At 54.8% G+C, this 22,202-nt stretch overlaps 1 protein-coding gene across 1 annotated transcript in view; it reads left to right on the top strand.

Annotated features, from left to right (window-relative positions):
* Positions 1-2,875: 2,875 nt before the first annotated feature.
* LOC142906508 (connector enhancer of kinase suppressor of ras 2-like) overlaps positions 2,876-22,202 on the top strand; it is a 74,852-nt gene continuing 55,525 nt past the window's right edge. The window contains exons 1-3 of the mRNA XM_076054456.1: positions 2,876-3,596; positions 9,199-9,251; positions 18,786-18,949. Coding sequence (XP_075910571.1) covers positions 9,206-9,251; positions 18,786-18,949 — 210 coding nt within the window. The 5' untranslated portion in view covers positions 2,876-3,596; positions 9,199-9,205. The remainder of the gene's footprint in view (positions 3,597-9,198; positions 9,252-18,785; positions 18,950-22,202) is intronic.

Raw genomic sequence — 22,202 nt, 5'->3', positions numbered from 1 at the left:
ACACTGAATGTCAAAACCCATCCCGGCCTATAAACATCTGGGGCCAGTTCCACCAGCGTTGATTAAAGCAGAGAGCCCTCACTCTGACTGCTGATGAGACACTGAAAGTCAAAACCCATCCTGGCCTATAAACATCTGGGGCCAGCACCACCAACGTTGGTTCAAGCAGAGGCCCCTCACTGCTGATGAGACATTGAAAGTCAAAACCCATCCCGGCCTATAAACATCTGGGGCCAGTTCCACCAGCGTTGATTAAGGCAGATCCCTGACTGCTGATGAGACACTGAAAGTCAAAACCCATCCTGGCCTATAAACATCTGGGGCCAGTTCCAACAGCGTTGATTAAGGCAGATCCCTGACTGCTGATGAGACACTGAAAGTCAAAACCCATCCTGGCCTATAAACATCTGGGGCCAGTTCCAACAGCGTTGGTTCAAGCAGAGGCCCCTCACTGCTGATGAGACACTGAAAGTCAAAACCCATCCTGGCCTATAAACATCTGGGGCCACCTCCACCAGCGTTGGTTCAAGCAGAGGCCCCTCAGTCAGACTGCTGATGAGACACTTAAAGTCAAAACCCATCCCGGCCTATACACATCTGGGGCCAGTTCCACCAGCGTTGACTAAGGCAGATCCCTGACTGCTGATGAGACACTGAATGTCAAAACCCATCCTGGCCTATAAACATCTGGGGCCAGTTCCAACAGCGTTGATTCAATCAGAGCCCTGACTGCGCTGCTGATGAGACACTGAATGTCAAAACCAATCCTGGTCTATAAACATCTGGGGCCAGCTCCACCAGCGTTGATTCAAGCAGAGAGCCCTGACTCAGACTACTGATGAGACACTGAAAGTCAAAACCCATCCTGGCCTATAAACATCTGGGGCCAGTTCCACCAGCGTTGGTTCAAGCAGAGAGACCCTCACTGCTGATGAGACGGCATCACCCTGCAACGCCACCAGCCCACGCTCGGTATTGGATGGCGGTGTTGGGGGGTTGTCTTGGCGTGGTGGGGGCTGACGGAATGTGGCCGAGTGGGATTGTGGCTGTGGAGAGGGCGAGTCTGGGCAGGACCCAGCGGCCTCACCCACGCACACACGCGCAAGCCACCCCAGGTAGATGCTGGGGCAAGTGCTGTTCGCCTGAGAGGCAGCCACTTGTTCCTCTCTCTCTCTCTCTCCGTGTGTGTGTCTCTCTAATTGCCATCATCACCACGCTCTACCCACTGGTTGGTAGAGATCACCGTGGTGGTGATGGTGATGGTGGTGATGTATCTGCCCTGCGTGTGACCTCTAACCCACGTGTTCCTCTCACTGTCTCTCAGTGTGATTCCCATCATCATCACCATCATCATCACCATCATCATCAGGGTCTATGCACTGCTGAGATGGGGCACAGGTGAGGTGCACGTGGGATGTAGCCCCGGGAATTGCCGGGTAGCTGCTGGCGGTGATGTTTGTCAGGCAGAGAGAGCCCCCAGTGGCTGGAGGACGACACTCACCAGGCGGGGAGCCTGGTGAGTGGGTGAGAGAGTGAGTGAGTGGGTGGGTGAGAGAGTGAGTGGGTGAGTGGATGGGTGAGAGAGTGGGTGAGTGGGTGAGAGAGTGAGTGAGTGGGTGGGAGAGAGAGTGAGTGGGTGAGTGGATGGGTGAGAGAGTGGGTGAGTGAGAGAGTGAGTGAGTGGGTGAGTGAGAGAGTGAGTGGGTGAGTGGATGGGTGAGAGAGTGGGTGAGTGAGAGAGTGAGTGGGTGAGAGAGTGAGAGAGTGAGTGGGAGAGAGAGTGAGTGGGTGAGTGAGGAAGAGAGTGAGTGGGTGGGTGAGAGAGTGAGAGACTGAGCAAGAGAGTGGGTGAGAGAGTGAGAGTGGATGAGTGGATGAGTGAGTGAGTGAAAGAGTGGGTGAGTGGGTGAGAGATTGAGTGAGAAAGTGGATGAGTGAGTGAGAGTGAGTGAGTGAGAGTGAGTGAGTGAGTCAGTGAGAGAGTCAGTGAGAGAGTGAGTGAGTGAGAGAGTGAGAGAGTGAGTGAGAGAGTGAGAGAGTGAGTGAGAGAGTGAGAGAGTGAGTGAGAGAGTGAGAGAGTGAGTGAGAGAGTGAGAGAGTGAGTGAGAGAGTTAGTGAGTGAGCGAGAGAGTGAGTGAGTGAGAGAGTCAGTGAGTGAGAGAGTGAGAGAGTGAGTGAGAGGGTGAGAGATGTTAGTGAGTGAGCAAGAGAGTGAGTGAGTGGGTGAGAGAGTGATTGAGAGAGTGAGAGAGTGGGTGAGTGGGTGAGTGAGTGAGAGAGTGGGTGAGTGGGTGAGAGAGTGAGTGAGAGAGTGGGTGAGTGGGTGAGAGAGTGAGTGAGAGAGTGAGTGAGTGGGTGAGTGAGTGAGAGAGTGAGTGAGTGGGTGAGAGAGTGAGTGAGAGAGTGAGTGAGTGGGTGAGTGAGTGAGAGAGTGGGTGAGAGAGTGAGAGAGTGAGTGAAAGAGTGAGTGACAGAGTGAGTGAGTGAGTGGGTGAGAGAGTGAGTGAGAGAGTGAGTGAGTGGGTGAGTGAGTGAGAGAGTGAGTGAGTGAAAGAGTGAGTGAGAGAGTGAGTGAAAGAGTGAGTGAAAGAGTGAGTGACAGAGTGAGTGAGTGGGTGAGTGAGTGAGAGAGTGAGTGAGTGAGAGAGTGAGTTAGTGGAGTTTCCCTCTGTTCCGCAGTGAGTGGGCGGAGGCAATTGAGTGGGCGGGGCACAGCGAATCGATGGGCGGGGCTAGACCGAAGTGGGGGTGGGGTTAGTTATCTGGTGGGCGGGGCTACGTAGAAGTGAGTGGGGGCTAGTTGCCCGGTGGGCGGGGCTGTGTAGAAATAGGCGGGGCCAGCAGTCTGGTGGGTGGGGACTATGTATAAGTGGGCGGGGCTAGATGGGGGAGTGAGGCACTGTGATTGGATCCTGCCTGTGTGCCAGGCTAGGTGCCCTTTGGCGTCCACGTGACATAACGGTTCCAATCACCACCATCATCATCACCACTACCATCATCATCATCACCATCATCACCACCACTACCATCATCATCACCATCATCACCACCATCATCATCATCACCACAACCATCATCACCACCACTACCATCACCACCACCATCATCACCATCATCACCACCATCACCACCACAACAACAACCACCATCACCACCATCATCATCACCATCACCACCACCATCACCATCATCACCATCACCATCATCACCACAACCACAACCACCACAACAACAACCACCAACACCACAACCACCACAACAACCATCACCACAACCACAACAACCACCACCACCACAACCACCACAACAACAACAACCACCACCACCATCACCACCACCACCACAACCACAACAACCACCACCACAACAACCACAACAACCACCATCACCCACCCTCCTGTGCCTGTACGCCACCTAGCAGGCAGGTGGTCACTACAGCAGCGACGAGAATGAGGAAGTCGCAGCTGCTGCTGTTGCTGTTGGGGAGGAGGAGGAGGAGCGGTGGCGCCGCGGTTAGCGCACCGCCTCCTCCTCTCTCTGCCCGATCACTCGGCGAGACTCCGCGCTCCGCTCTCGACTCACGGCGGTCGTCAGTGGTAAGCCCCTTACCCTGCCTCTCTCTGTTACTGTCTCTCTATCTCACTGTCACGGCCCTCACTCACTGCCCTCTCACTCACTGCCCTCCCTCTCACTGCCCTCTCTCTCTCACTGCCCTCTCTCTCTCTCTCACTGCCCTCTCTCTCTCTCTCTCACTGCCCTCTCTCACACACTGCCCTCTCTCTCTCTCTCACTGCCCTCTCTCTCTCTCTCACTGCCCTCTCTCTCTCTCTCACTGCCCTCTCTCACACACTGCCCTCTCTCTCTCTCTACCTCTCTCTCTCACTGCCACCCTCTCTCACTGCCCTCTCTCTCTCACTGCCTCTCTCACTGCCCTCTCTCACTCACTGCCCTCTCTCTCTCTCTACCTCTCTCTCTCACTGCCACCCTCTCTCACTGCCCTCTCTCTCTCACTGCCTCTCTCACTGCCCTCTCTCACACACTGCCCTCTCTCTCTCTCTACCTCTCTCTCTCACTGCCACCCTCTCTCACTGCCCTCTCTCTCTCACTGCCTCTCTCACTGCCCTCTCTCACTCACTGCCCTCTCTCTCTCTCACTGCCCTCTCACTCACTGTCTCTCTCTCTCCCTCTCTCTCTCTCTCACTGCCCTCTCTCACTGCCCTCTCTCTCTCTCTCACTGCCCTCTCTCTCACTGCCCTCTCTCTCTACCTCTCTCACTGCCCTCTCTCTCTCTCTCACTGCCCTCTCTCACTGCCCTCTCTCTCTCTCACTGCCCTCTCTCACTGCCCTCTCTCTCTCACTGCCCTCTCTCTCACTGCCCTCTCTCTCTCTCTCACTGCCCTCTCTCACTGCCCTCTCTCTCTCTCACTGCCCTCTCACTGCCCTCTCTCACTGCCCTCTCTCACTGCCCTCTCTCTCTCACTGCCCTCTCTCTCTACCCCTCTCTCACTGCCCTCTCTCACTGCCCTCTCTCACTGCCCTCTCTCTCTCACTGCCCCTCTCTCACACACTGCCCTCTCTCTCTCACTGCCCTCTCTCTCTCACTGCCCTCTCTCTCACTGCCTCTCTCTCTCACTGCCCTCTCTCTCACTGCCTCTCTCACTGCCCTCTCTCTCACTGCCCTCTCTCACTGCCCTCTCTCTCACTGCCTCTCTCACTGCCCTCTCTCTCTCTCCCACTGCCCTCTCTCTCTACCTCTCTCTCTCTCTCTCACTGCCCTCTCTCACTGCCCCCTCTCTCTCACTGCCCTCTCTCTCTACCCCCCTCTCTCTCACTGCCCTCTCTCTCTACCTCTCTCTCACTGCCCCCGACTTTATTTGCTAAACGATTGGAGGAGTCAGAGAAACTTTCCATCGTTTTGTTTCCACAGCTGAGTGGCCGATGATGATGACGGGGGGGGAGGGGGGGTTAGGGGAGACAAAGGCGGCCCGGCGTGGCGTTGTTAGCTGTTGAGTGTTTGTGTGTGTGAGAGTGAGTGAGTGAATGAGAGAGTGACAGTGTGAGTGAGTGTTAGTGAGTGTGTGAGTGAGTGTTTGTGTGTGTGAGAGTGAGTGAGTGTGTGAGTGAGTGAGAGAGTCAGAGTGTGAGTGAGTGTGTGAGTGAGTGTGTGAGTGAGTGTGTGAGTGAGTGAGTGTGTGAGAGAGAGTGAGTGAGAGTTAGTGAGTGACAGTGTGAGTGAGTGTGTGAGTATGTGTGTGTGAGTGAGTGTGTGAGTGAGTGTGTGAGTGAGTGTGTGAGTGAGTGAGTGTGTGAGTGAGTGAGTGTGTGCGTGAGTGTGTGAGTGAGTGAGTGTGTGAGTGAGTGTGTGAGTGAGTGACAGTGTGAGTGAGTGAGTGTGTGAGTGTGTGTATGAGTGTTTGTGTGTGTGAGAGTGAGTGAATGAGAGTGAGTGAATGAGAGAGTGACAGTGTGAGTGAGTGTTAGTGAGTGTGTGAGTGAGTGTTATTGAGTGAGTGTGTGAGTGTGTGAGTGAGTGAGAGTGTGAGTGAGTGTTAGTGAGTGTGTGAGTGAGTGTTATTGAGTGAGTGTGTGAGTGTGTGTGTGAGTGAGTGAGAGTGTGAGTGTGTGAGTGTGTGAGTGAGTGTTATTGAGTGAGTGTGTGAGTGAGTGACAGTGTGAGTGAGTGTGTGAGTGTGTGAGTGAGTGAGTGTGTGAGTGAGTGTGTGAGTGTGTGTGTGAGTGAGTGACAGTGTGAGTGAGTGTGTGAGTGTGTGAGTGAGTGAGTGTGTGAGTGAGTGTTAGTGAGTGTGTGAGTGAGTGAGAGTGAGTGAATGAGAGAGTGACAGTGTGAGTGAGTGTTAGTGAGTGTGTGAGTGAGTGTTTGTGTGTGTGAGAGTGAGTGAGTGAGAGAGTCAGAGTGTGAGTGAGTGTGTGAGTGAGTGTTATTGAGTGAGTGTGTGAGTGTGTGTGCGAGTGAGTGTTATTGAGTGAGTGTGTGAGTGAGTGACAGTGTGAGTGAGTGAGTGTGTGAGTGAGTGTGTGAGTGTGTGTGAGTGAGTGACAGTGTGAGTGAGTGTGTGAGTGTGTGAGTGAGTGTGTGTGTGAGTGAGTGACAGTGTGAGTGAGTGTGTGAGTGAGTGTTAGTGAGTGAGTGAATGAGAGTGAGTGTGTGATTGAGTTAGTGTGTGAGTGTTAGTGAGTGAGTGTTAGTGAGTGTGTGAGTGAATGAGAGAGTGAGAGTGTGAGTGAGTGAATGAGAGAGTGAGTGAATGAGAGTGAGTGAATGAGAGAGTGAGAGTGTGAGTGAGTGAGTGTGTGAGTGAGTGTTAGTGAGTGTTAGTGAGTGTGTGAGTGAATGAGAGAGTGACAGTGTGAGTGAGAGTGTGAGTGAGTGAATGAGAGGGTGAGGGTGTGAGTGTTAGTGAGTGTTAGTGTGTGAGTGAATGTGTGAGTGATAGTTAGTGAGTGAGTGTTAGTGAGTGTGTGAGTGTGTGATTGAGTGAGTGAGTGTGTGAGTGAGTGTGAGTGTGTGAGTGAGTGAGTGTGTGAGTGAGTGTGTGAGTGAGTGTGTGAGTGAGTGAGTGTGTGAGTGAGTGTGTGTGAGTGAGTGTGTAGGTGATTGAGTGTGTGAGTGTGTGTGTGAGTGAGTGTTTGTGTGTGTGAGTGAGTGTATGAGTGTGTGTGAGTGAGTGTGTGAGTGAGTGTGTGTGAGTGAGTGTGTGTGAGTGTGAGTGAGTGTGTGGGAGTGTGAGTGTGTCCGTGAGTGTGTGTGTGAGTGAGTGTGTGAGTGAGTGAGTGTTTGTGTGTGTGAGTGTTTGTGTGAGTGAGTGTTTGTGTGAATGAGTGAGTGAGTGTTTGTGTGTGTGAGTGTTTGTGTGAGTGAGTGTTTGTGTGAATGAGTGAGTGAGTGTGTGAGTGAGTGTGTGTGTGAGTGTGCGTGAGTGTGTTAGTGAGTGTGAGTGAGTGTGTGAGTGAGTGTGTGGGAGTGTGAGTGTTTGTGTGTGTGAGTGAGTGTTTGTGTGAGTGAGTGTTTGTGTGAGTGAGTGAGTGTGTGAGTGAGTGGGTGAGTGAGTGAGTGTGTGAGTGAGTGTTTGAGTGAGTGAGTGTGTGAGTAAGTGAGTGTGTGTGTGAGAGTGTGAGTGAGTGTTTGTGTGTGTGTGAGTGTGTGAGTGTGTGGCTTGTAAGGAAGGGTTTTGTGGTTAATGTGCATTATAGTTTCCATCATCACAAACGTAACATCGTCATCATCACCACCATCATAACATCATCACCATCATCATCATGGTATCATCATCAAATCATCACCATCACAAACATCACGTCATCATCACCATTATCACCATCATCACCATCACAAACATCACGTCATCACCATCATCACTACCACCAGTACCACCAACGACTATCATTCCAACGACTATCATTGCAACATGATCACCACCACCACCAACACCACAGAATCTCGAGGTACAGTAGCGGAGGTTATGTGTGTGGTATGTAAGGGATGTGTGTGGTATGTGTATGGTATGTGAGGGATGTGTGTGGTATGTGTGTGGTACGTGAGGGATGTGTGTGGTATGAGCGAGGTTTGTGTGAGTAGGTGGCTGCTGTTTGGCCGGGTATAGGTGAGTGAGTGGGTGAGTGGGTGGGTGAGTGAGTGGGTGAGTGGGTGAGTGAGTGAATGGGTGGGTGAGTGGGTGAGTGAGTGGGTGGGTGAGTGAGTGAGTGGGTGAGTGGGTTAGTAAGTGGGTGAGTGGGTGGGTGAGTGGGTTAGTAAGTGGATGAGTGGGTGGGTGGGTGAGTGAGTGGGTGATTGGGTGAGTGAGTGGGAGAGTGAGTGGGTGAGTGAGTGGGTGAGTGAGTGGGTGAGTGAGTGGGTGAGTAAGTGGGTGAGTGAGTGAGTGGGTGAGTGAGTGAGTGGGTGAGTGGGTGAGTGAGCGAGTGGGTGGGTGAGTAAGTGGGTGAGTGGGTGAGTGATTGGGTGAGTGAGTGGGTGAGTAAGTGGGTGAGGGAGTGGGTGAGTTGGTGAGTGAGTGAGTGGCACGGGTTAGAGGAGAGATTGACTGATGCTGCAGTACAGGACGTTGTGGAGCTGAGTGGACTTGCCGATCACCGGAACCAGCGGCGTCAAGATCGCCCTCTGGAGGAGGCTTATAAAGGATCGTTGTTGGACAAGTGCCAGGCTAGGTGCACCTTGAGGCTACTGGGCATTTGGAGGCAGTCGTCCTCCAGCAACAACAACGGAGGGCAGAGGAACGACGCTCACAACAACGCGCGGAGAGCCGGGCGGATAAAACGCAGAGAGTTGGCACAGTGAGAGGCACGGGTGGTGGTGGAGCATCTACCACTGGTCATCTCATTCAGTCAACCCGTGGCACCTGCTGGGTCTGTCACGTGACATCCTCCTCCTGCACCTAGCCTGGCACAGCAGTCAACCCATGGCACCTGCTGGGTCTGTCACGTGACCTCCTCCTGCACCTAGCCTGGCACAGCAGTCAACCCATGGCACCTGCTGGGTCTGTCACGTGACCTCCTCCTGCACCTAGCCTGGCACGGCAGTCAACCCATGGCACCTGCTGGGTCTGTCACGTGACATCCTCCTCCTGCACCTAGCCTGGCACGGCAGTCAACCCATGGCACCTGCTGGGTCTGTCCCGTGACCTCCTCCTCCTGCACCTAGCCTGGCACAGCAGTCAACCCACGTTGATGGTTGATGATGATAGCTGATGATGATAGCTGATGATGATGATGATAGCTGATGATGATGATTATTGCTGATGATGGCTGATGGCTGATGATGATAGCTGATGATGATGATGATAGCTGATGATGATTATTGCTGATGATGGCTGGTGATGATGGCTGATGATGATGATAGCTGATGATGATAGCTGATGATGATGATTATTGCTGATGATGGCTGATGATGATGGCTGATGATGATGATGATAGCTGATGATGATGATGATAGCTGATGATGATGATTATTGCTGATGATGGCTGATGGCTGGTGATGATGGCTGATGATGATGATAGCTGCTGATGATGATGATAGCTGATGATGATGATTATTGCTGATGATGGCTGATGGCTGGTGATGATGGCTGATGATGATGATAGCTGCTGATGATGATGATAGCTGATGATGATGATTATTGCTGATGATGGCTGATGCCTGATGATGATGTCTGTGTCTGACAGATTGGAGATGATCAGCAAGTGGAGTGCTCACGATGTGCTGAGCTGGATGCGAGGTGAAGGTCACAGACAGATACACACAGAGACATACACACATACACACATACATACACACATACATACATACACACATACAACAACAACAACAACCGCCATTCGCCACTAAGTGGCGGTGACGTCACCACGACGCTTGTGCCAGGCTATGTGCACCCTGAGGCCACGTGAAGTGTCGAACGCCCGCTGGCAGGAGGTCACGGGGCAGACCCAGGTGCCACGGGTCGACTGACTGAGATGACTGGCTGATGCACCACCTGTGCCCCCTACTGTGCCAACCTGCTGTGCTTTAGCCACCCGGCGCTCCGCTCGCTGTTGTGAGCGTCGCTCCTCCGCCCTCCGTTGTTGTTGGAGGGCGACTGCCTCCAACTGCCCAGTAGCATCCTTCACGAGCCTCCTCCACAGAGGCCGATCTTGACACCGCTGGTACCAGTCATCGGCAAGTCCACTCAGCTCCACGTCCTCCTGTACCACATCACTCCATCTCTTCTCTAGCCCGTGCCGCGCCCGCTTAGCCCCCTCAATCCGGCCAAACAAAAGCTGTTTCGGCATGCGGTGGCTGGGCATGCGGGCTACATGACCCAGCCATCGCAGCCTTGCCTGCCGGAGGAGCTCACCGATGGGACCCTGCCCAGATCTTTCAAGGATTTGTGAGCTCCTCACACAATCCAGTCTGGTTAAACCCAGGATGGATCGTAGGCAGGCCAGCCTAAATGTTTCTAACCGGCGAAGATGTTCCATTAGGGGGGTCCACGTTTCGCAAGCATAGAGAAGGGAGGGAATGACCGTGGCCGAGAAGACCTGAAGCTTAGTGCGGAGCGACAGACCAGGTAGCTTCCACACAGCGTTACGCAACCGATGAAAAGATATTGCCGCTCGACTGATTCGGAGTGAGACCTCTGCTGTTAAACTGGAGCCAGTCATAAGCACACTGCCCAGGTATGGGAAACTCTCCACTCTCTCCACAACTGCCCCATCACCGATTGGGAGTTGTGGGGGTGGAGTGTCCGATGGTACAAAATACCCAGGCAGGTGCTTAGTTTTGGTGGGGCTGATGGTAAGGCCCCACCTCTTAGTGGCATGCTCCAGTCTCAGCAGCAGCGTCTCCAACTCCTCCTCTGACTGAGCAGCTATTACCAAGTCATCAGCATACATAACGTGGTTGAGCAATAGGGAGCCATCCCTTGACCGCACCCGGGCATCGATTAGCCTCCCATTATATCTGTACCATATGGAGATTCCCCCGGTACAGCTATTGAAGGCTTCACGAACTACGTGGTCAAAATAGATGTTAAATAATGTGGGAGCCAAAGGACATCCCTGTCGCACCCCAAGGTGTACAGGGAATGGCTCTGACTCCCGGCCACGTAGTTTTACCCGGGCCCGCTCACCATCATGAAGGTCCTTAATGATCGTGAGCAGAGGGTCAGGTACTCCAAAAGCACGAAGAACGACCCAGAGCCCAGGCCTACTGATGGTATCATAGGCCTTGACCAGGTCAATAAAGCAGAGATGTAGGTCTTGTTGGAATTCCCTACACCTCTGCTGTAGCAGACGGACAGAAAATATGGCATCTGTGCAGGACCGCCCTTTCCTGAAACCGCATTGGGGCTCCGCAAGCCTCTCCTCAGCGTGCCTGGCAAGGCGATGCTGAATAATCCTTGCCAGGACCTTTCCCGGCACACTGAGGAGTGAGATGCCCCTGTAGTTGTTACAGTCTGTGCGGTCCCCCTTCTTAAAAAGGGGGACCACCAGGGCATCCTTCCAATCCTGCGGAACCCGTCCAGTGGTCCAGACTGTTGTTATGATGTCATATAGGGCAGTCTGTGCACAAACGCCACCCTCCCTCAGCATTTCGCTTGGGAGATCATCTCTGCCCGCTGCCTTTCCTGGTCTCAGACTCCGGATCGCCTTCAATACTTCCTCAGCAGATGACACCTCAGCCAGCCACTCACAGGGGGTGACTTCATCCAATATTTGAGGCACCGCAGCCTCAGCAGGGTCATCCTCACTTTGTGCCGCGATGTTTTCCTGGCTGAGGGATTTTCCCTCCCCCAGGACCTCACAGAAATGCTCAGCAAATCTGCGAACCTGTTCCTGGGGGTCGGAAATTGGATCACCGTTTTTTCCCCTAATGATGGTAATAGGTGTGGCGCTGCAGGTTACTTTTTTGATGGAGTTAAATAGAGATTTGTGATCACGGGCCACTGAGGCAGACTCCATCTCCTCAGCAACCCGCGACCACCACCCATCCTTGCAGCGCCTCACGGCTCTCCGAACCTCCGAGCGAAGGCTGCGGTAAGCCTCCTCATTCTCTGACGTGGGATTCTGTAGCCGATGACAGTGGGCCTGTCGCTTTTTCTCAACCATCCTGAACAACTCCTCTGTCATCCAGGGTGTCTGGGGAGGTCTGGACCGCGTACCCAAAGCAGCCATTGCAGCTGCATGAGTCACAGTCCTAAACCTCGCCCATTTACCCTCGACATCAGGAGGAGTCGGGGACGATGCCAATCCCAGCCGCAAGCGATGATGAAATTCTCGCTTGCAACTTTCATCAGATAACTGAGACCAGGCCACTTTAGGTTGGAATGGGGTCCTGGGTGTACACCCACCACCGGAGTGGAAGAATGGCAGGCGCATCTTACAGATGACTAGTCGATGGTCAGAGGGCAGATCAGCTCCACGGTAGGTCCTGGTGTCAAGGACATGGGCTCGCATTCGCTGGTCCGTCACTATGTAGTCCAGCAGATGTTCTTGCTTGGACCCGGCATGCATCCATGATGTTGTGTGGATGCGCCGATGCCGGAACAGCGTGTTGGTAATTACAAGCCCATGGGCTGCACAAAAATCTAGCAGCCTCCTACCGTTGTTATTGAGCTGATCTGGCCCATGCCCTCCAATCACTCCAGACCAGGTGCCAGTATCATGACCAACTCGGGCATTGAAGTCACCCAACATGATGACTCTATCCCGAGGGGCCACTTTAGCCAGCACCTGTGACAGGAGGTCATAGAAGGCATCTGACTCATCGGCTTTGCCTGCATCCCTCCACGGATGTTCATCTTCGGTGGGGGCATAAGTAACCACGAGCACCATTCCTCGCCTCCGGTTGATGGGAAGGCGAGCCCAAAGTAGCCTGGGGCTTACAGCTTCCCACACCTCACCGCCACGCTCCCACGCCCCCTTCATTCTTTTGTTCAAAAGAAGACCCACACCCTGTTGTTTGGCAGTCTGCTGCCCCGAGTAGAGGACTGTCCACCCCTCATGGTGGCAGGAGCCAGAGCCGGTCCACCGGACCTCCTGAATGCCGCATAGATCCAGGCGGTACCGGTCCAGCTCCCGACAGAGGAGTGGCAGCCTCTCCTCTGCAGTGAGCGTTCGAACATTCCATGTGGCCAACCGTAGTGGCTTTTCGTTGTTTCTGGAGTAGCCCCGAGGGTAGGTATTCAATCTCCTGGCTCCGCCAATTGGGGTTTGGCCAGGAGACGTCATAGACGCCTGGCCCCCCGGGGCCTCCGGCACAAGCTTAGTTGTTACATATTTCAGTTTAATTCGTAGTTTCGTGGTAATTAATTGAAGGTGGAGGGGTTACCAGCCCCTCGCACCCGTCCAGAGCCCCCGTTTAGCCCCTGTGGTGGACACATATGCCATGAGGGGAGGAGCCAATCAAAATTGGATCTCCCCCCACAGCGCTGTCCACGACAGAGTTGCCCGTCCGGCACCGCGAGGAGGTAGGGGGTTGTTTTGCCGGACTATACACACATACACACACACACATACACACACATACACACACACATACATACACACATACATACACACACACATACACACACACATACACACACACATACATACACACATACATACATACACACATACACACACACATACATACACACATACATACACACATACATACACACATACACACACACATACACACATACATACACACATACACACACACATACATACACACGTACATACACACATACACACACATACACACACATACATACACACATACATACACACATACATACACCTCTGCTGTAGCAGATGGACAGAAAATATGGCATCTGTGCAGGACCGCCCTTTCCTGAAACCGCATTGGGGCTCCGCAAGCCTCTCCTCAGCGTGCCTGGCAAGGCGATGTTGAATAATCCTTGCCAGGACCTTTCCCGGCACACTGAGGAGTGAGATGCCCCTGTAGTTGTTACAGTCTGTGCGGTCCCCCTTCTTAAAAAGGGGGACCGCACAGACTGGGGCATCCTTCCAATTCTGCGGAACCCGTCCAGTGGTCCAGACCGTTGTTATGATGTCATATAGTGCAGTCTGTGCACAAACGCCACCCTCCCTCAGCATTTCGCTTGGGAGATCATATCTGCCCACTGCCTTTCCTGGTCTCAGACTCCGGATCACCTTCAGTACTTCCTCAACAGATGGCACCTCAGCCAGCCACTCACAGGGGGTGACTTCTTCCAATATTTGAGGCACCGCAGCCACAGCAGGGTCATCCTCACTTTGTGCCACGATGTTTTCCTGGCTGAGGCATTTTCCCTCCCCCAGGACCTCACAGAAATGCTCAGCAAATCTGCAAACCTGTTCCTGGGGGTCGGAGATTGGATCACCGTTTTTTCCCCTAATGATGGTAATAGGTGTGGCGCTGCAGGTTACTTTTTTGATGGAGTTATATAGAGATTTGTGATCACGGGCCAATGAGGCAGACTCCATCTCCTCAGCAACCCGCGACCACCACCCATCCTTGCAGCGCCTCACGGCTCTCCGAACCTCCGAGTGAAGGCTGCGGTAAGCCTCCTCATTCTCTGACGTGGGATTCTGTAGCCGATGACAGTGGGCCTTTTGCTTTTTCTCAACCATCCTGAACACCTCCTCTGTCAGCCAGAGTCTCTGGGGAGGTCTGGACCGCGTACCCAAAGCAGCCATTGCAGCTGCATGAGCCACAGTCCTAAACCTCGCCCATTTACCCTCGACATCAGGAGGAGTCAGGGACGATGCCAATCCCAGCCGCAAGCGATGCTGAAATTCTCGCTTGCAACTTTCATCAGATAACTGAGACCAGGCCACTTTAGGTTGGAATGGGGTCCTGGGTGTACACCCACCACCGGAGTGGAAGAATGGCAGGCGCATCTTACAAATGACTAGTCGATGGTCAGAGGGCAGATCAGCTCCACGGTAGGTCCTGGTGTCAAGGACATGGGCTCGCATCCGCTGGTCCGTCACTATGTAGTCCAGCAGATGTTCTTGCTTGGACCCGGCATGCATCCATGATGTTGTGTGGATGCGCCGATGCCGGAACAGCATGTTGGTAATTACAAGCCCATGGGCTGCACAAAAATCTAGCAGCCTCCTACCGTTGTTATTGAGCTGATCTGGCCCATGCCCTCCAATCACTCCAGACCAGGTGCCAGTATCATGACCAACTCGGGCATTGAAGTCACCCAACATGATGACTCTATCCCGAGGGGCCACTTTAGCCAGCACCTGTGCCAGGTCATAGAAGGCATCTGACTCATCGGCTTTGCCTGCATCCCTCCACGAATGTTCGTCTTCGGTGGGGGTATAAGTAACCACGACCACCACTCCTTGCCTCCGGTTGATGGGAAGGCGAGCCCAAAGTAGCCTGGGGCTTACAGCTTCCCACACCTCACCGCCACACTCCCACGCCCCCTTCATTATTTTTGTTCAAAAGAAGAGCCACACCCTGTTGTTTGGCAGTCTGCTGCCCCGAGTAGAGAACTGTCCACCCCTCATGGTGGCAGGAGCCAGAGCCGGTCCACCGGACCTCCTGAATGCCACAGAGATCCAGGCGGTACCGGTCCGGCTCCCGACAGAGGAGTGGCAGTCTCTCCTCCGCAGTGAGCGTTCGAACATTCCACGTGGCCACCCGTAGTGGCTTTTCGTTGTTTCTGGAGTAGCCCCGAGGGTAGGTATTCAATCTACTGGCTCCGCCAATTGGGGTTTGGCCAGGAGACGTCATAGACGCCTGCCCCCCCGGGCCTCCGGCACAAGCTTATTAGTTACATATTTCAGTTTAACTCGTGGTTTCGTGGTAATTAATTGAAGGTGGAGGGGTTACCAGCCCCTCGCACCCGTCCAGAGCCCCCGTTTAGCCCCTGTGGTGGACACATTTGCCATGAGGGGAGGAGCCAATCAAAATTGGATCTCCCCCCACAGCACTGTCCACGACAGAGTTGCCTGTCCGGCACTGCGAGGAGGTAGGGGGTTGTTTTGCCGGACACAGACACACACACACAGACACACACACACAGACACACACAGACACACAGACACACACAGACACACAGACACACAGACAGACACACACACACAGACACACAGACACACACAGACACACACAGACACACACATACAGACACACACACAGATACACACACAGACACACACATACAGACACACACATACAGACACACACACACACAAACACACAGATACACACACACAGACACACACACACAGACACACACACACACAGATACACACACACAGATACACACACACACAGACACACACACACAGACACACACACAGACACACACACACAGATACACACACACAGATACACACACACACAGATACACACACAGACACACACACACACAGATACACACAGACACACACACACAGACACACAGACACACACACAGACACACACAGACACACAGATACACAACAACAACAACAACCGCCATTCGCCACTAAGTGGCGGTGACGTCACCACGACGCTTGTGCCAGGCTATGTGCACCCTGAGGCCACGTGAAGTGTCGAACGCCCGCTGGCAGGAGGTCACGGGGCAGACCCAGGTGCCACGGGTCGACTGACTGAGATGACCGGCTGATGCACCACCTGTGCCCCCTACTGTGCCAACCTGCTGTGCTTTAGCCACCCGGCGCTCCGCTCGTTGTTGTGAGCGTCGCTCCTCCGCCCTCCGTTGTTGTTGGAGGGCGACTGCCTCCAACTGCCCAGTAGCATCCTTCACGAGCCTCCTCCACAGAGGCCGATCTTGACACCGCTGGTACCAGTCATCGGCAAGTCCACTCAGCTCCACGTCCTCCAGTACCACATCACTCCATCTCTTCTCTAGCCCGTGCCGCGCCCGCTTAGCCCCCTCAATCCGGCCAAACAAAAGCTGTTTCGGCATGCGGTGGCTGGGCATGCGGGCTACATGATCCAGCCATCGCAGCCTTGCCTGCCGGAGGAGGTCACCGATGGAACCCTGCCCAGATCTTTCAAGGATTTGTGAGCTCCTCACACAATCCAGTCTGGTTAAACCCAGGATGGTTCGTAGGCAGGCCAGCCTAAATGTTTCTAACCGGCGAAGATGTTCCTTTAGGGGGGTCCACGTTTCGCAAGCGTAGAGAAGGGAGGGAATGACCGTGGCCGAGAAGACCTGAAGCTTAGTGCGGAGCGACAGACCAGGTAGCTTCCACACAGCGTTACGCAACCGATGAAAAGATATTGCCGCTCGACTGATTCGGAGTGAGACCTCTGCTGTTAAACTAGAGACAGTCATAAGCACACTGCCCAGGTATGGGAAACTCTCCACTCTCTCCACAACTGCCCCATCACCGATTGGGAGTTGTGGGGGTGGAGTGTCCGATGGTACAAAATACCCAGGCAGGTGCTTAGTTTTGGTGGGGCTGATGGTAAGGCCCCACCTCTTAGTGGCACGCTCCAGTCTCAGCAGCAGCGTCTCCAACTCCTCCTCTGACTGAGCAGCTATTACCAAATCATCAGCATACATGACGTGGTTGAGCAATAGGGAGCCATCCCTTGACCGCACCCGGGCATCGATTAGCCTCCCATTATATCTGTACCATATGGAGATTCCCCCGGTACAGCTATTGAAGGCTTCACGAACTACGTGGTCAAAATAGATGTTAAATAATGTGGGAGCCAGAGGACATCCCTGTCGCACCCCAAGATGTACAGGGAATGGCTCTGACTCCCGGCCACGTAGTTTTACCCGGGCCCGCTCACCATCATGAAGGTCCTTAATGATCGTGAGCAGAGGGTCAGGTACTCCAAAAGCACGAAGAACGACCCAGAGCCCAGGCCTACTGATGGTATCATAGGCCTTGACCAGGTCAATAAAGCAGAGATGTAGGTCTTGTTGGAATTCCCTACACCTCTGCTGTAGCAAACGGACAGAAAATATGGCATCTGTGCAGGACCGCCCTTTCCTGAAACCGCATTGGGGCTCCGCAAGCCTCTCCTCAGCGTGCCTGGCAAGGCGATGCTGAATAATCCTTGCCAGGACCTTTCCCGGCACACTGAGGAGTGAGATGCCCCTGTAGTTGTTACAGTCTGTGCGGTCCCCCTTCTTAAAAAGGGGGACCACCAGGGCATCCTTCCAATCCTGCGGAACCCGTCCAGTGGTCCAGACTGTTGTTATGATGTCATATAGGGCAGTCTGTGCACAAACGCCACCCTCCCTCAGCATTTCGCTTGGGAGATCATCTCTGCCCGCTGCCTTTCCTGGTCACAGACACACACACACACAGACACACACACAGACACACACAGACACACACACACACAGACACACACACAGACACACAGACCCACACAGACACACACACACAGACACACACAGACACACACACACAGACACACACACAGACACACACACACATACACACACAGACACACACACACACAGACACACACAGACACAGACACACACAGACACACACAGACACACACACACAGACACACACACACACATACAGACACACACAGACACACACACACACAGACACACACAGACACAGACACACACAGACACACACAGACACACACACACAGACACACACACACATACAGACACACAGACAGACGCCTGCACGTCTCTCTTGTAGAGCTACTGGCAGCACTCACCACAGATGCTCCGAACGTCACTCGTCAACCACCACCAGCACCACCACCACCACCACCACACTGTGTTCAACCACCAGCACCACCAGCACCACCACCACCACCACCACACTGTGTTCAACCATTACCACCACATTGCAGGTCACAACCACACATTCACTCACCCACCCACTCACCCACCAACTCACCCCCTCATCCACCCACCCACTCACACTCTCATGCATTCATTCACTCACCCACCCACCCTCTCACCCTCCCGCCACCCACCCACCCACCCTCTCACTATCTCCCCACCCACCCCCCACTCACCCACCCCCCACTCACCCACCCCCCACTCACCCACCCCCCACTCACCCACTCTCCCCCCCCACCCACCCACTCACCCACCCACTCACCCACCCCCCACTCACCCACCCTCTCACTATCTCCCCACCCACCCACTCACCCACCCCCCACTCACCCACTCTCCCCTCCCACCCACCCACTCACCCATCCACTCAACCACCCACCCACTCACCCTCTCACCCTCCCCCCACCCACTCACCCACCCCCTACTCACCCACTCCCCCCACCCTTCCCACCGACCCACCCACCCCCCCACCCTCCCCACCAGGCCTCCCCCCACCGCTGCCCTCCCTCTCGCCGTGCCTCACCGCTGCCCACATCACGGGCCATGAGCTGTTGCTGATCACGGCTGACGACCTCGGGCGCCTCGGCGTGGGCAGCGAGGGCCAGCGACAGGGCCTCCTATCCACAGTGGAGGCCCTCGCTCAGCTGGTGAGCGAGGGCCCAGCATGCACTTGCCCCTGCAGCCCTGCTAGAGGCTACCTGGGGGAGCTTTGTCTGTGTCTCTCAGCACTTGCCCCTGCAGCCCTGCTAGAGGCTACCTGGGGGAGCTTTGTCTGTGTCTCTCAGCACTTGCCCCTGCAGGCCTGCTAGAGGCTACCTGGGGGAGCTTTGTCTGTGTCTCTCAGCACTTGCCCCTGCAGCCCTGCTAGAGGCTACCTGGGGGAGCTTTGTCTGTGTCTCATGCACTTGCCCCTGAAGCCCTGATAGAGGCTACCTGGGGGAGCTTTGTCTGTGTCTCTCAGCACTTGCCCCTGCAGCCCTGCTAGAGGCTACCTGGGGGAGCTTTGTCTGTGTCTCTCAGCACTTGCCCCTGCAGCCCTGCTAGAGGCTACCTGGGGGAGCTTTGTCTGTGTCTCTCAGCATTTGCCCCTGCAGGCCTGCTAGAGGCTACCTGGGGGAGCTTTGTCTGTGTCTCTCAGCACTTGCCCCTGCAGCCCTGCTAGAGGCTACCTGGGGGAGCTTTGTCTGTGTCTCTCAGCACTTGCCCCTGAAGCCCTGATAGAGGCTACCTGGGGGAGCTTTGTCTGTGTCTCGCAGCACTTGCCCCTGCAGCCCTGCTAGAGGCTACCTGGGGGAGCTTTGTCTGTGTCTCTCAGCACTTGCCCCTGCAGCCCTGCTAGAGGCTACCTGGGGGAGCTTTATCTGTGTCTCACAGCATTTGCCCCTGCAGGCCTGCTAGAGGCTACCTGGGGGAGCTTTGTCTGTGTCTCTCAGCACTTGCCCCTGCAGCCCTGCTAGAGGCTACCTGGGGGAGCTTTGTCTTTGTACTCTACACTTGTCCCTGCAGCCCTGCTAGAGGCTACCTGGGGGAGCTTTGTCTGTGTCTCAGCACTTGCCCCTGCAGCCCTGCTAGAGGCTACCTGGGGGAGCTTTGTCTGTGTCTCTCAGCACTTGCCCCTGCAGCCCTGCTAGAGGCTACCTGGGGGAGCTTTGTCTGTGTCTCACAGCATTTGCCCCTGCAGGCCTGCTAGAGGCTACCTGGGGGAGCTTTGTCTGTGTCTCATTCACTTGCCCCTGCAGCCCTGCTAGAGGCTACCTGGGGGAGCTTTGTCTGTGTCTCTCAGCACTTGCCCCTGCAGCCCTGCTAGAGGCTACCTGGGGGAGCTTTGTCTGTGTCTCTCAGCACTTGCCCCTGAAGCCCTGATAGAGGCTACCTGGGGGAGCTTTGTCTGTGTCTCTCAGCACTTGCCCCTGAAGCCCTGCTAGAGGCTACTTGGGGGAGCTTTGTCTGTGTCTCTCAGCACTTGCCCCTGCAGGCCTGCTAGAGGCTACCTGGGGGAGCTTTGTCTGTGTCTCTCAGCACTTGCCCCTGAAGCCCTGATAGAGGCTACCTGGGGGAGCTTTGTCTGTGTCTCTCAGCACTTGCCCCTGCAGGCCTGCTAGAGGCTACCTGGGGGAGCTTTGTCTGTGTCTCTCAGCACTTGACCCTGCAGGCCTGCTAGAGGCTACCTGGGGGAGCTTTGTCTGTGTCTCTCAGCACTTGCCCCTGCAGGCCTGCTAGAGGCTACCTGGGGGAGCTTTGTCTGTGTCTCATGCATTTGCCCCTGCAGCCCTGCTAGAGGCTACCTGGGGGAGCTTTGTCTGTGTCTCACTGCACTTGCCCCTGCAGCCCTGTTAGAGGCTACCTGGGGGAGCTTTGTCTGTGTCTCATTCACTTGCCCCTGCAGGCCTGCTAGAGGCTACCTGGGGGAGCTTTGTCTGTGTCTCACTGCACTTGCCCCTGCAGCCCTGCTAGAGGCTACCTGGGGGAGCTTTGTCTGTGTCTCATTCACTTGCCCCTGCAGGCCTGCTAGAGGCTACCTGGGGGAGCTTTGTCTGTGTCTCATTCACTTGCCCCTGCAGCCCTGCTAGAGGCTACCTGGGGGAGCTTTGTCTGTGTCTCATTCACTTGCCCCTGCAGCCCTGCTAGAGGCTATCTGGGGGAGCTTTGTCTGTGTCTCAGCACTTGCCCCTGCAGCCCTGCTAGAGGATACCTGGGGGAGCTTTGTCTGTGTCTCTCAGCACTTGCCCCTGCAGCCCTGCTAGAGGCTACCTGGGAGAGCTTTGTCTTTGTACTCAGCACTTACCCCTGAAGCCCTGATAGAGGCTACCTGGGGGAGCTTTGTCTGTGTCTCGCAGCACTTGCCCCTGCAGCCCTGCTAGAGGCTACCTGGGAGAGCTTTGTCTTTGTACTCAGCACTTACCCCTGAAGCCCTGATAGAGGCTACCTGGGGGAGCTTTGTCTGTGTCTCGCAGCACTTGCCCCTGCAGCTCTGCTAGAGGCTACCTGGGGGAGCTTTGTCTGTGTCTCTCAGCACTTGCCCCTGCAGGCCTGCTAGAGGCTACCTGGGGGAGCTTTGTCTGTGTCTCTCAGCACTTGCCCCTGCAGCCCTGTTAGAGGCTACCTGGGGGAGCTTTGTCTGTGTCTCTCAGCACTTGCCCCTGAAGCCCTGATAGAGGCTACCTGGGGGAGCTTTGTCTGTGTCTCATTCACTTGCCCCTGCAGCCCTGCTAGAGGCTACCTGGGGGAGCTTTGTCTGTGTCTCTCAGCACTTGCCCCTGTAGGCCTGTTAGAGGCTACCTGGGGGAACTTTGTCTTTGTACTCAGCACTTGCCCATGCAGCCCTGCTAGAGGCTACCTGGGGGAGCTTTGTGTCTCTCAGCACTTGTCCCTGCAGCCCTGCTAGAGGCTACCTGGGGGAGCTTTGTCTTTGTACTCAGCACTTGCCCCTGCAGCCCTGCTAGAGGCTACCTGGGGGAGCTTTGTCTGTGTCTCTCAGCACTTGCCCCTGCAGCCCTGCTAGAGGCTACCTGGGGGAACTTTGTCTTTGTACTCAGCACTTGCCCCTGCAGCCCTGCTAGAGGCTACCTGGGGGAGCTTTGTCTGTGTCTCTCAGCACTTGCCCCTGAAGCCCTGATAGAGGCTATCTGGGGGAGCTTTGTCTGTGTCTCGCAGCATTTGCCCCTGCAGGCCTGCTAGAGGCTACCTGGGGGAGCTTTGTCTGTGTCTCTCAGCACTTGCCCCTGCAGCCCTGGTAGAGGATACCTGGGGGAGCTTTGTCTGTGTCTCTCAGCACTTGCCCCTGAAGCCCTGCTAGAGGATACCTGGGGGAGCTTTGTCTGTGTCTCTCAGCACTTGCCCCTGCAGCCCTGCTAGAGGCTACCTAGGGGAGCTTTGTCTGTGTCGCATTCACTTGCCCCT

This window comes from Petromyzon marinus, chromosome 66, assembly GCF_048934315.1.
Source record: "Petromyzon marinus isolate PM22_M1 ecotype Great Lakes invasive population chromosome 66, UKy_Petmar_22M1.pri1.0, whole genome shotgun sequence".
In the NCBI taxonomy this organism is placed as follows: Eukaryota; Metazoa; Chordata; class Hyperoartia; order Petromyzontiformes; family Petromyzontidae; genus Petromyzon; species Petromyzon marinus.
This window is presented reverse-complemented; position numbering and strand designations above follow the sequence as displayed.